This window comes from Phoxinus phoxinus (assembly GCF_949152265.1).
Source record: "Phoxinus phoxinus genome assembly, chromosome: 8".
In the NCBI taxonomy this organism is placed as follows: domain Eukaryota; kingdom Metazoa; phylum Chordata; class Actinopteri; order Cypriniformes; family Leuciscidae; genus Phoxinus; species Phoxinus phoxinus.
The window spans coordinates 13,853,322-13,868,687 of record NC_136883.1 but is presented as its reverse complement, the minus strand read 5'-3'; the positions used below and the strand labels follow the sequence as shown (position 1 = coordinate 13,868,687).

At 41.4% G+C, this 15,366-nt stretch overlaps 1 protein-coding gene across 1 annotated transcript in view; it reads right to left on the bottom strand.

Moving 5' to 3' along the window:
* The window catches only part of drc4 (dynein regulatory complex subunit 4), a 69,275-nt gene extending 58,469 nt beyond the window's left edge, over window positions 1–10,806 (bottom strand). The window contains exons 1-4 of the mRNA XM_079621828.1: window positions 10,199–10,806; window positions 9,765–9,857; window positions 9,089–9,286; window positions 8,776–8,982 (exon numbers count right to left, since the gene is read on the bottom strand). Of these exons, the coding sequence (XP_079477954.1) occupies window positions 8,776–8,982; window positions 9,089–9,286; window positions 9,765–9,857; window positions 10,199–10,201 (501 nt within the window). The 5' untranslated portion in view covers window positions 10,202–10,806. The remainder of the gene's footprint in view (window positions 1–8,775; window positions 8,983–9,088; window positions 9,287–9,764; window positions 9,858–10,198) is intronic.
* Window positions 10,807–15,366: the final 4,560 nt, after the last annotated feature.

Below are 15,366 nucleotides of genomic sequence, written 5' to 3'. Positions count from 1 at the left end.
ACCAGGGGCGGAGGCAGATGATGTAAACATTCGGGGCTTAGCCCAAACCTAGGGGGGTCCGGGGGTCTACTCCCCCGGGGAGATTTTTTTACCATTTACGTCAGCTAAATGCACTATTTTTCAGGCTGTTTGAGATAATAGACTGCTTAAAAAACTATACACTATCTGGGAAAATGATGATAGTTAGGCCTACTCAGTAAAAAAAAAAAAAAAACTGGACGCGCGAATGAGGTGAATTCGCGTCTACCGCGCCGTGCTAAACGCCTCATTCGCGTTTCGACTTAAACATTGAAATCACTCGCGCCAGACGCTCTATTCGCATTCGGTGTGAACGCAACATAGCCTACACTTGTCCGCAGTTCGTCCGACGCTGCTTCTGAATCTCTCTCCGGCCGGTGAGGTTTACTGTTAGTGTTCCATTATAAAAAACTTTGTTATGTCCATATTAACTTCAGCCGGTTAGCCAGTAAGCTCGCTACGACGTAGGTGAAAACACACAGTAGCCCGCCAGCCCCTGATGACAACGACGAAGAAGAAGATTTATATTCTTCGTTCGTTTTTATTGGCAGTTGGCAAACAAGCTGAGTGATGCGTGATGCATTACCGTCCGCCACCACGCACGGTAATAGAGCTTTTGTTTCATTTTTTGCCGCTCCAGTCAGAAAGACTGAGAAGGAATGGAACAAAGTTGAAGTTATTTTAAAAAACCTAAAAGATTCGGGGCTTTTGACAAAACATTCGGGGCTTAAGCCCAATTAGCCACCCCCCCGCTCCGCCCCTGCTGCTGACCCAGAGCAAGAACCTTTCTCTCCACTGGCCCCTCAATCATCTGTGCATCACTTTGGCTCACGGTGTGACCTCAGACCTTCACATCGTTCATCAAGTGGATTAACATTTCTCATATCTAGAATTAATTGTACATGGCACCATCTGTTTACATAATGTATGTGGGCATGCAATCCTCTTTTATGATGCAGGCAAGCCCGGATTATCCAATGGGCATTATGCTACAAAACATTGTGCCCAGGGGCCTCTGAATTCTTAATCCAGCCCTGGATGAAGGCACCTAAGCAGTAGGGGTGTAACGATACACGTATTCGTATTTAACCTTTCGGTACGAGGCTTTAGGTTCGGTGTTACGCATTTTCAAACCGAACGGTTCGTTGGACCATTTTTCCTGCCGACCAAAATTTTGTTATTTCAAATGTAGGCGCAAGCACAACATCAACTGGCAAAAGCACCGAACCGTGACACAAGTGTATCGTATCGAACCATGAATTTTGTGAACCGTTACATCCCAGTGACATGCTGTTACACAATTGTATGACTGGACCTATTTTTATTCTAGCTGTCCAGGCACAGCCCAAGATGGTCAGTGTGGGGACTCAGACGGAAAGGTTTGAGAAATCAACGTCAACTCCACTGCCCAGTCCTGTGTATACCGATGATGAGTCATCCTCTGTTTTTATGGACAAACCTGGTGATACATCATGGATCCCAGAGGGGGAAATAACAACTGATTCATCTGATGAGGAACCACAGCAGGAATCTCACCCTGACCTCAAGTAAGACTTTTTTTATTTATTTAAGTTTTTATATGATCAAATTGTGTCAAGTCAAAAATATATATATATTTTTTTTTCAGTGCTGCTGATAAGTTCATTGTGTGCCAAAGCCAGTTATTGTCTCTCTTTACCATTTGCCCAGCCTGTTGTGGGGAAACCCAAGGCAATGTTGAGAAGCACATTTCTTTTGTAAGAAAGAATGGAAGGGAACTTTTGTAAAAATAAAGCAAGTAAGAAGCTATTTGTGTTTTCTGGTAGAAAATGAAATTGTAACTTAACTTGTATAGTTTGTTTTAATTATTATACTTTGTTGTTTGTATGTTATAGTCATTTTATGCCTTTCACATACATCTCTTGGGTCTGTTCAGCATGTGGGTATCAGCGTTTTTGCCAGAACCAGCCAAATATGCCAGCCTGCAACCTATTACTGAGTGGGGCCTCCACTTTTCAGGTTGCATGGCTACCCAGACCATCAGGATGTTGAAGCTATTTGCACTTCAGAGCATCAATGCCAGCACCTTCTTTGCCATCAGCACTTGTACACGATTCCAACCATCGTGCAGGCGTGGCAGAATGAGCAGGCAGGGATCATGAGAGATCTAAAAGAGATGAGGGGCGGACTGATCCTGTCTGGTGACTGCAGGTAGCACACTTCAGCTTATATCATTAAAATAGAAAACAAGTCTAAACTGGATAATATAGTTTAATGTATTAGTTTTTGTGCTTAACCATATGAATTCAACTGTTTTTGACATTCATAGGTCAGATTCTCCTGGCCATTGTGCAAAATATGGCACATACTCTTTGATTGAGGACAGAATCGACATGGTTTTAGATCTTCAACTTGTCCAGGTAAGTTAATATTATCAAACACACATATCACCTGTCTAATGTTACACAGTGAGATGACAGAATGTTTTTTACAGAGCTCCGAGGTCCCAAGTAGCACCTGGTGTGAGTTAGAGGGCCTAAAGCGGAGCATAAGTTTTCTGACTCAGCAACATATGCAAGTGTCAGCCCTCATCACAGACAGAAATCGGCAGGTAAAGAAACGCACATTAATCTTGCCGCTGACTATATTTACAGCTAACATCAAATGTTCTTATAATCAATGTGTTTTTTCAAACATTTCAGGTTGCCAAGTGGGTGCGGGAGGAGTTGTGTCCCAAAGGAACAAGCCATACAGCAGGTAAGTGTGTGATGTGAAAGAATGAGTACTTTCTGAAACTAATGCAGTCTAACACAGCAGTCCAAAATTCATAAAATGTGCAGTAAGCTTTTGTTTTTTTCTGTTGCTTTTACTTCTGGGTTTATTTACGTGCACAACTTGTAATGGGTAAAAATAACACTTTCTACAGACTTCTCTTGGCAGCCCTGCATTTCAACCACAATGGCAGCAGAGAACTTGCTCGAACCAGTGATGGTGAGGCGTGTTATGCGGTTTGCTACCCAAGGTTCCGCAAAGGTGGCTGGGTAGTCTGTCCTGTTAAGGAAAAGCCATCATATGGTGGGCAGTTTCAGTCAGTTCTTAAATATTAAGCAAGTCAGACCACGAGTTAGCAATGAATGTGATCTACACTTTTGCTTCCTTCTCCCAGCATATGCATTAGCCCTCATGGAGTCTCTGAGAGAGGAATACTCCAGGTCACCACGGGCTCTACGAGAACGCAGCACAGTTTTGTCTTCCACTACACCTGCTCCCCTTTCCAGATTCCTCCAGAGGATCAGCAAGGATGAGGCTGTTGGCGTGTATCTATCACAGCATTCACGATTTAACACGTTAATTACATCTTAGTGTGATACCCGAAAGATTGTTACATATATGATCATAAGTTTTATACGACAATTTGTGATTGTTTGTTTATTTTATATTGATTGTCAACTAAATTGGGCCATTCAAAACCTTTATAGAGTCCTCCTTCCTTTGGAAACTGTCTTCTAATGGCTAACACAACACATGCAGGTAAGGGCTTCCTGATGTGCCTGCCCAGAATGGCATAGGCCCAGCGGACAACCTGTCTGTATGCAGTGTAGCGGTATTGCCTTGAGACATGGAATAAATATCAATATTGATAGTCTTATACCAATGGCATCAAATAGTGTGATATAGGTAGTCAAACCCTAAATAGAGGCAACTTGTAATTAAAAAACAAAATTACTCAGATTGTTTAAATATTAAAATCTTTCATTTTAATTCTTTAATTGTCTGTTTATGTTATAACCCAGGTGCAAAATATGTAATACAATTTACTTGAGTATGTATTTAGTACAATACAAATATACTCAAGTATAGTTTTTATACATTTAAAGGTGCTCTAAGCGATCCCGGTTGGAGTAACCTCTTGTTGATGTTTGAATTATTATAAAGACCCTTTAAACTCATTAAGTGTCACGGGCCCACAAGTGGGCCCAAATTCATTACATATTTAAAATATTAATATCCTATACTAAACCTAAACTAATATTGACAAACTATATATCATTTGAAAGCTTACAATCTCTAGTTTTCATATTTGGTGACTGATTTTCAAAATAAATTACAGAGGAGCTGTAATTTATCAATTTGCAACAATAATATTTTCATACTCCTAAGGTGTTCAGTCCTTTATTTTGAAATAGTGATGAACATGATGTGATGATGAAATGGAGGCGCCCTTATATGGGCAGTAATGTCAACTAGTGAAAAAGTGTGGTACTGCGCCCAAACAAAATCTTACTGAAAGCTCATTTTTTTGAGATATCAACCTAAAATTTAAAACACAACTTGTTCAGATTTTTGGCTTTGATTTTTGTGCAGTTTTAGAGTCACCAGGGTTTTGAAAAAATATATTTTATATAAAATATGAATTTTATATTTTCATAAACTCAAACTTCTATAACTTTTTCTGTTACACTTTCTTCATTCATTTCACTTCTACAAATTTCTTCTTTAAAACAAGACCAATCTTATATCTATATTCCAAAGCATTCTTGAATTACAACCATTTAAGTTCGAAATGTGCATTTTCATGTATATTCAAAAAAAGGGGGGTGACACTTAAAGGGTTAAAGTAATAATTAATTAATAATAATTCGTTACATTTATATAGCGCTTTATCTGAGACATCAAAGCGCTTTACACGCAGAAGGATTTCCTCAACCACCACCAATGTGCAGCATCCACCTGGATGATGCGACGGCAGCCATATTGTGCCAGAACGCCCACCACACACCAGCTTACTGGTGGAGAGGAGACAGTGATGAAGCCAATCAGTGTATGGGGATGATTAGGAGGCCATGATGGACAGAGGCCAAGGGGCAAATTTGGACAGGATGCCGGGGTTACACCCCTACTCTTTTTCGAAGGACATCTTGGGATTTTTAATGACCACAGAGAGTCAGGACCTCGGTTTAACGTCTCATCCGAAGGATGGCGCTCTTTATCAGTATAGTGTCCCCGTCACTACACTGGGGTGTTAGGACCCACACAGACCACAGGGTGAGCGCCCCCTGCTGACCTCACTAACACCTCTACCAGCAGCAACCTTCTTTTCTCAGGAGGTCTCCCATCCAGGTACTAACCAGGCTCAGCCCCGCTTAGCTTCAGTGGGCAACCAGTCTTGGGCTACAGGGTGATATGGCTGCTGGCTGTATATCTTCATTATAAAGTATATCTTCATTATAAAGAATTATTGGCTAGACCCTCCCTCCTCCTCATCCGTGCAATAAAACGCGTGAGATCGCTTAGAACGTACTCGGTTACTAACGTAACCTCGGTTCTCTCTAGAGAGAGGAACGAGTACTGCGTTGTCGTAGCAACGCATTGGGGGAAAATCCTTTTCCACGAGAATACTGAAGCAAAAAATTATCCTTAATTTTGTATCAATGTAAAGCGCATTGGCTGCTTTTGGCTGCTGTGCGGCAAATGCTTAAGCCAATCGAGCGAGCCCTTGAGTGACATCACACCCAATGAGGGCGCTTCGCGTATGAGGGCGCTTCAGTTCAGCATAACAATGTCATAAACCGGTGACTGAAAATCTCAGTCTAATATAAACACGGTTAATTAAACCGATAAAATCCTGGCCTGTAAGGCGGGCACCTCGAGGTTGTAAAACCTGATAAATGTAGACGGTGAGGCCCAGCCTGCCGCCATACAAATATCCTGTAAGGCAATCCCACTCGACCAAGCCCACGAAGAAGCCATACTTCTCGTGGAGTGCGCTCTAACACCCAAAGGGCACTGAATGCCTTTGGATGCATACGCTAGCGCTATCGCGTCTACTATCCATCTGGATAGACTCTGCTTCGAAGTGGCCAGTCCCTTGAGACGGCCACTAAACGAAACAAAAAGCTGCTCCGTCTGTCTGAAAACAGACGAGCGCGACACGTAAGCTCTCAATGCCCTCACTGGGCAGAGAAAATTATCGTCCGTATTGTCCCCGGTGACCGGAAGGGCAGACAGGGAAATAACCTGCGCCCTAAACGGTGTGTTTAGGGATTTTGGAACGTAACCATGCTTAGGTTTGAGCACGACTCTGGAGTCATTAAGCCCAAATTCCATGCACGACGCGCTCACAGAGAGCGCGTGTAAGTCCCCAACGCGCTTCACTGAAGCGAGAGCCAGGAGAAACACCGTCTTGAGCGACAAGTGTTTCATATCAATCTCCTGAAGAGGCTCAAAAGGAGGACCCTTCATGGCGTCCAGCACCGTAGAAAGGTCCCAAATGGGAACAGTGGGAGGTCTGGGTGGATTAAGTCTCCTAGATCCTTTAAGGAACCGAATGACTAAATCGTTCCTTCCTATGGACTGGCCGTGTGCGGTTTCAGAAAAAGCCGCTATAGCCGCCACATATACTGTGAGCGTGGAAGGGGATCTCCCGTTATCCAACAGCTCTTGTAAGAAGGTCAAAACCTCTGTTACTCCGCAGTCTGGGGGTGACACGCCACGAGACGTGCACCAGCCAGAAAAAACAGACCATTTAGACCAGGGGTTCTCAAAGTTTTGATAGGTGAGGGCCAATTTAGGAACCCAACATTGAACTGAGGGCCGCCAAAGGGGCGGGGGAGAAAAAGAAAAAAAAAAACTGAAGAAAAAATCCCATTTGAAATAATTTTAATGACCAGGTTGCATCTCTACAGTTTAAATTTACTGCAATAAACACATTTTAATTTATAACTGAGGCTAAACCTGGCAAAACTTGTGAAAATCTTGAGAAAAATTGCAATTCAAACAAAATCCCTAGTGTTCTCTACCCTCAACAGACAAATTTTGGATATAACAGTCCTGTGTGCAGTCCATTTCAAGTATGAGAGAGAGAGAGAGAGAGAGAGAGCGCAGAGAGAGAGAGAGAGAGAGCGCAGAGAGAGAACAGAGAGACAGACAGAGAGAGAGAGAGAGAGAGAGAGAGAGAGAGAGAGAGAGAGAGAACAGAGAGACAGACAGAGAGAGAGAGAGAAACTTTTAAAATAGAAGCTTACCAAACAAGTCATCATCATCATGCATATCATCATATCATTGCCTGTCATGGTGCGTTCACACCGGACGCGAATAGCACGTCAGGCGCGAGTCATTTCAATGTTAAGTCAATGCAAAGACGCGTTATGCGCGTGTAACGCGTCTTTGCATTGACTTAACATTGAAATCACTCGCGCCTGACGCGCTATTCGCGTCCGGTGTGTGGGTGCAGTCAGTCGCGTTTCCATTATTACTGCACCCACACACCGGACGCGAATAGCGCGTCAGGCGCGAGTGATTTCCATGTTAAGTCAATGCAAAGACGCGTTACACGCGCATAACGCGTCTTTGCATTGACTTAACATTGAAATGACTCGCGCCTGACGCGCTATTCGCGTCCGGTGTGAACGCACCATTACAGATTTGCGCAAATGTTTTGCCCTATTATTAGCCTATCTATCTATTTTAATCCGTAATTGAAACATGAACGGTTGTTGTCTTTTTGAAACGAAACACTTCTCAAAACGTCTTTTTGAACACCAAAATTTTAATTTGAAACACCAACTGCTGCGCAAAAAAAGTAAATATCGACGAATTTTCAGATTTTTGTTTATGACTTTTTGACACTTTTTTAAACATTGTTGTATTTTATTTGACAAAAGCACAACGTTTTATTGTTATTATGAGTTCACATAAATAAAAGTAGTTGCGAATAATGTACCTATTATTATTTTATGTATGATCAGAAATTAGATAAAAAATTTAAGGTAATGGAAACGAGGCTATTAATAAGCTTGTCATTAAATCACACTGAATATTGATTACTTGGTCAACATACCCTTTTAAATTGCAATGGGATTTGAATTGCAATGGGATTTGTGGTGCTCTTTTCGGTTGGCCACGATTCCTCTGATGTTCCTCTGTTGCAATTACCTTCTTGCAGATCAGGCAAACGACTTTATCCGACCCGTGAGGTTCGACAAAGTAATCGTTTGTCCATTTATCTTGAAACTGCCTTTTCTCCTCGCTAACATGACGTTTTTTTCTCGAAGGGCCAGGCTCCCGCCCTGGCTCTCGCTCCATCATATCCATCTAACGTTACAGACAACGTTGATGCCTTCTGGGAGTGAGAGGTCAGGTGCGATCGGTCGTAATTACCGCCTATGCCTATAGATGCCGCTAAACACCACTAAACGAAAAAAATATTTTTTCAAAGCAATGTACAGTTTTAACAGTTTTACAAATGTTATCAGATGTTATCGCGGGCCGCCAGAAATGTTTCCGCGGGCCGCATTTTGAGAACCAATGTTTTAAAGGGTATTCACTTTTCTAATGAATTTTTTACTACTACAAAGGGTCTATTTTTATTACTACAAAAATTATTATCTGATTATTCAATTAACTGTCAAAATAATTTACTAATAACTCGATAACAAAAAAATTGTTAGTGACAGCCCTATATTAGTTACATGAGAAGTAAAATGCACCTGCATTGCTTTGCATTTTGTGACTTGTCGAATAAAAACTATTTTTCCAGTCATTTTTGTCATTGAATATATATATTTCTTAAATATAATGTTTCTTAGTTAAAAATGTCTTCTCTTGAAGCCAATATCATCTATCGTCTTGTTAGCTAAGCGCATCATCACACCCCTAATATAACCCTAGTTGCATTGTAAGGTAGTCAGTCAACCTTTTACTAGTCAGTTTTTACCCCCATGAAGGCCACTGTGTAATTCGCACCCTGATTATATCATATTATAATCATGCACATACCAGATGAATGCTCTTGAGCACATTCTCACTGGACAGCTCCTGTTCTTTTAAGTAAACTTTCAAGTTGCGCATGTCCTTCTCCAGATGATTCTCGAGGACAGCGTTCTCCTTCTGCAGCTGTTTGGTGCTGACAACACTTTCAGCCTTCAGCTCAGAAAGCATGTTCTGCTGTTCATACAGTAAGTGCTTCACCTTCTGCTTATAAACCTGAACAACAACAGATTCATGTCACACAAAGTGTTCACTATAAGCCTACATGCAATTAATTGAGGGGGAAATTACTTTGACATCACCACAGGACTCTTCTCAATACCTTAATTTCCACTTGATGGCGCTCCTCAGCCTCCTCCAGATCACGCTCTCTGTTTCTCAGCTCGCACTTATTCTCTTCCAGATGTCTTCTGGTGATTTCCCAAAATGTGTGGATTTTGTCCCTCTCTAGCTGGAAATAGTTGCGTTCCTCTCGTTCTCTGTCCAGCTCCTCTCGCAGACGCACAATGTGCTCCTCCAACTGCAAAACACCCATGAGTTTTGTAGATTGGGGTTCCAGGCAGATTGGTAAAAACAAAACAAAACAAAAAAAAGAACATGGCTGTCATCAACAAAGTGTGCTTGTTTTCTTAATTTTCTTATTGCCTGACCAACTAGGACATTATATATATATATATATATATATATATATCAGGGATGTTCAACTTCAGTCCTGGAGGGCCACTGTCCTGCAGAGTTTAGCTCCAACCCTAATTAAACACACCTGAACAAGCTAATCAATGTGTTCAGGATTACTAGAAAAGAGCTTTTGTCAGGGTTGAAGCTAAACTCTGTAGGACAGTGGCCCTCCAGGACCGAAGTTGAACATCCCTGATATATATATATATATATATATATATATATATATATATATATATATATATATATATATATATATATATGTGTGTGTGTGTGTGTGTGTGTATATAATAACAACTCTAAATATGAGAAAATCACACCTGCTCTTTGGACATCTCCTCTGTGGACAAGCCATCCACTACTGTTGGAGTTCTGCCCTTTGGGGACTTGTTGGAAGATTTTTTCTTTGGCGGCTGGAATATGAACAGATAAACGGGTAACATTAAGTTAAAGCTCAAAAAAGGGGACTTTAACAACTTATTTATATACTATTAATGGGTTGACGTCTCAAAATCAATATATTGCAAAGGATACATTTTAATTTGCGGAAATTCCATTTGCACTAAACACATTAGCTATCAGACTTTGGTTTCTGTATTAACTTAACGTTAGCCGATGAGCTAACGTTAGCGTCTCACCCTTGGAAAAACAACAACAGCGATACAAAGCTTTATTTATCCCCGGTTAAATTTCTTCTGACAATAGAAGAACGATTTCATAAGTCCAAATTCATTATTATTTAATACTTGCTTACCATTATTTGTGAACGCGTTATCACCAACTAAAGTGAAAATAAAGTGTCTTGTTGCTTCACATGCTGCTGCTGCTACTCCTCAACAACGGTTTCCTAGCAACATGAGAGCTAGGCTCATAGGGGTATATACATAGAAACCTCATTAATGGTTGTTTCTATGGGCCGCTGCCGTCCGCCATATTGGAACGGTCAAAGCATGTCTGTGAACACTCGAGAACAAGTTGACTGTGCAGCTGCAACCGCAGTTAGACGAATATCTATATCTGCAATAGACTTCAGCAGATGATTTTTGATAAACTAACACGACATTAAAAAGTTACCATGGTAAAAGTAAAAACATGAAAAAGTACAATAGCAAAACTGTAATATTTAGTTCATATAAAAACACAAACCAATATTCTCACCGGTGAAAGGTTATCACATTTCTTCGGGAATTTAAATATTGGCGGTTTCACAACCAAATACTGCGCAATGATTATTTTCAAAGTCCCGTAAAGTCTTTGTTCTTACTGTGAATGACGAGACACTGACCGTTCCAAGAGGGCGGCTGCGTCAACGTGTCTGGAGCAGTCGAATGTTGTCCTATGTGTACATTTCTATAGCTCGGCTTCGCAAATGTCTTCTTCTTTCGGGGCTGGTTTGGCGTTTTCCTCAGCTTAGACACATAACGCCACCTACTGTTCCTTTTCTAACATGGATAAACAATAAAACAAAATAACTATAGATTAAAAATAAAATTAAAATAAAAACACACACACACAAAAAAAACTTAAAAATACTTATCCAGAAGTGAAGTATCCAGAAGTACATATCTAGGTAAGTGGACTGTTTAAGCTTTATTGAAGTGTGCTCAATGAGTGTTCATTTTCCAAGAACAACAATGGTCTTTAATTAAAGTGACTTTTTTTCCCTTCCTTTTCTTTAGAATTCAACTTACAAACATTCAGTCATCACAGTCCATAAACAAAGAGTATACATCAAATAAAAAATAAATAAATAAATAAACAGACTTACAAACTTCATTAATTATAAGCATAACAGGGATTTTTTATTTTAATTTAATAGTTTTGTGTATAGGCTATATCAATTATTAACATAGCTTTCTTCTTTTTTTTTAACCAATTTAAGAGACTCAAAATATATGTCAGTTTCAATTTGGAATAATTTAAAGCATGGTCTTGATTTGGAAAATGTTGCTTTATGAATATGGAACTTACCTAGTAAAATAAAGAGATTTACAATATTACATACATTTCTATCTTTACAATCAAAATAGGTAATAATCTGTTTCCCTTCAAGTGTTATTGTATGTTTTGTTTTAGAAGCCACATAATTTTCAACACCTTTCCAGAATGTAATACAAAATGAACAACCATAAAAGAGATGAGTTAACGATTCTTGTTCTCTTACAAAAACTTAAAAAATCATCAACTCCCTAATGGTGAGAGATAGAAAACCCATCTAATTTATCACTAAATGTAAACATATTATTGTGACAGTTCCTGTTTGGTTTGTTACTACAGTTAATAGGGAATAAAATTGAAAGAATAACATTTAAAAACAATGTTATTTGCCTTGTAAGGTGGTGTTTAAATATTGCTGACCCTTTGGCAGGGCCGGTTCTAGACATTTGGAGGCCCTAGGCAAAATTTATGTTGGAGGCCCCCCGCCACACCCTCCTCACCTCCACCTTTCAGAATTCACAAGTGAATTTTTGCCCCCAGTTTGTGATAGAAATAATCTAGAATTAGATTTCATTGTATTTTGGATTGTGTTATTTACATCCAATAAGAGATTATTAAAATCAAAGTGAGGAGATGGGGTGGTGGAGGGATGCTGATAAACTGTCAATGAACAGAGGTAAGTTGCAGTATATATATATATACCTCTTTATCTTGTTGATTGGGTTGATTAACTGAATGTGCTCCACTCGTGTTTAATATGGTTTAATTATCTGAACGTGCTCTTCCCGAACTTTGTTAATAAAACATAATTAAATAAAAAGCACTTGAAACAAATATGATTCCTAACCATTTTATTTATACAAAACCTGTCATTAACCATATTTAAATGTGCATATTCATTTAACTTTAATTAAGATAAACACAAAAAATATATATATCTGAAAAGTCATCTGGACTAGCACTTATTCTTATTCCATGGCCACCAACAGAGGCACTCTTCTGCTTTTTTTTTTAAAGCAAACTCATCAATAACTAGGCTACTTCAAAAAGATCTGCTGTGCGAGTTCTCTGTTAATGCTGATTAAAGCAAGTCCACTAAGCCGTTCCTGAGTCATTGTGGAGCGGAGGTAATTTTTTACAAGCTTCAGTTTTGAGAAACTTCTTTCGGCAGCTGCTACTGTAACGAGGTGCGGCTGAAGCAGAGATGAGGCAGGATCCAAGTGCAGCACACGGCATGAAATAAAAATTGACCCTATTTACTTTGTTAGCGGATATTACTAGTCTTGTCGTGAACAATTAATCCGTGCAAGTTAATACATGGAAAAATGCTATGTTTTTCTGATGACATAGGCTTGACGGCTTGGGTTGGTTAAACGCTTAACCACTCCCCTCAAATCGTTAATCTGCTATGAGCGAGAGATGGAGAGGAGGAGCGCTAAAGTAAAACCCTGCCCCCTGTTCAATATTCTGTTTCACTCGGAAATGCGTCACAACACTTGAGAAAAGTCGTTTGCAACTTCCGGTTCACGCGGACTTTAACAGACTACAAACTAGAAACTAGACTGGATAATAGGACTCGGGACTCAGGAACAGGAACAACCAACATCAACGTTAACAATCTAACATTAAACAAGTACTCACAAAGACAGGGCAGAAACACAGGTCTTAAATAATCAGAGACAAACGAGCTAAACAGGATAACAAGGGGGTGTGGGAAATGAGAAACACCTGGAATAACTAATAGACAAGACAGGGAACCATTAAACATGACATAGCCCCCCCACAAAGGAGCGGCTTCCAGACGCTCCTAAGAGCTCCGGGGAGAGGTCAACGGGGGCTGGGATGGAGGGCCAGGCCCATGGAGAGGCAGGAGGCCAGGCCCATGGAGAGGCCTGGGGCCTGGAGACCAGAGCAGGGCAAGGGACCATGGGGAAGCACGCGTCGAAGGAGACCAGGGTTGAGCACACTCAGGTGGAGGCGAGGGCGGACCAGACTCAGACGGAGGCGAGGGCGGAGCAGACTCAGACGGAGGCGAGGATGGAGCAGACTCAGACGGAGGCGAGGACAGAGACTCAGACGGAGGCGAGGATGGAGCAGACTCAGACGGAGGCGAGGACAGAGACTCAGACGGAGGCGTGGATGGAGCAGACTCAGACGGAGGCAAGGACGGAGTAGACTCAGACGGAGGCAGACTCAGAACTGGACGTGACCAGTGGCATGGGAAGCACAGGTCCAGACGGGACTAGAGGCATAGGAGGCTCAGGTGGAGATAGCACAGACAAGGTCCATGTCAGCGCTCACTTGGCTTGATTCACTCACTTGGCTTGATTCACTCACTTGGCTTGATTCGACATTGGACTCACTTGACTCGGCACTTGCCTCACTTGACTCGTGGAGCGCGGGTTCGGCTGGGCAGACGTGAAGCGCGGGTTCGGCTGGGCAGACGTGAAGCGCGGGTTCGGCTGGGCAGACTTGAAGCGTGGGTTCGGCTGGGCAGACGTGAAATGCAGGCTCGTGGAGCGCAGTCTCGGCTGGGCTGACGTGAAGCGCGGGTTCGGCTAGGCAGACGTGAAACGCGGGCTCTCGCAGCTTCTTCTCCTCCACGCCCACAGTAAACGAAGAGCCGCTCGAAATTGTGTCAGGCCACAAGGCTGGATCAACAGGTTGAGCTTCGGGTAATGTGCTTCCTATTTCACTTTTTGTTGATGTTCCAGGTCTGGCTTTGTCTCCTCCAGACTCAATGACTTCCAGTCTCTCACTACTATTGCATTCAACCTCATGGCTCCTCTCTGGCCCTAAACTCTCTTTGCCGTCGATGCTCTTCCTCAAAATCACTCTCTGGATCTTCACTCTCTTTGCCCTGTCGATGCTCTTCCTCAAAATCACTCTCTGGATCTTCACTCTCTTTGCCCTGTCGATGCTCTTCCTCAAAATCACTCTCTGGATCTTCACTCTCTTTGCCCTGTCGATGGTCTTCCTCATGACTACTCTCTTGTTCCTCTCTCTCTTTGCCCTGGTGTTCTTCTGACTCACCGCTGGGTTTTAGAAACCTCATCAGTTATCCTACAACAGGTAATGTTTAAAACAAATAATGTCATTAGATAGGCTACATGTATTTTTCTACACTGTAAAAAATCATTTGTTTTGCTGTAAAATGCCCCCCACCCCCTCCCCTCATTGCTTAATGTTAATTTAATGGCTATTTTTTTTTCAGTCAGGATTTTTTTTGTTGCAGTAATTAGTTCAGTAATTTATTTATCGTAACACACTAACCCACTATCTGGAATAATGAACAGTTTTGTTTTTGATAGACTAAAAGGGGCAAAAGAGACACTGCACGCTGTAATGCCCATCCCAAATACAACCGAAGCCTATAGATAAACAATTTAGTCAATGCATTACCTGTCGATTTGCTGTGACTGCACCGCCGGACATGAAATGATTCAGAGCGGAAATGTGCGTCTGACAACAACAAGTCAGTCTCGAGGGGACCAACCCCCCTGCCTATAAAGCATGCCGTTAAATCCTGATTGGTCCAGAGAGAGTGTGTAGTTCACCTTTGGCTAAGCCCCGCCCCCCTTAGTTACTGTTGCTACCTCCGACAACTTCATCTGGGCTCTGGTTTGGTATCAACATGGCTTATGCTGTGACAGCTCTTCCTGCTGGAATTTTATCAAACTTTTATAAAGCAGCAAATAAAGTGTCCGATAGAAGTAGGCAAAAGGGGCTGCAGTATGCGTTCAAAGGCTATATTCAAGACATACAGGTGAAAGGCAAGCAACAACAAGGCATCCAAATAGAGGCAAAAGCATAACGGTCACAGTTAAAAAAATGAACCACCGCATAATATCCTAATCGAGACGGAGGCTGTGACTAACAATATCAAAGAGCAAAACTGTTCATGCAAAGCTGGGTAGGTCTCTATTCACTTCTATAATCGTTATTACAAAGCAAACGGACTACGCGAGTATAAAGTTGTATTTA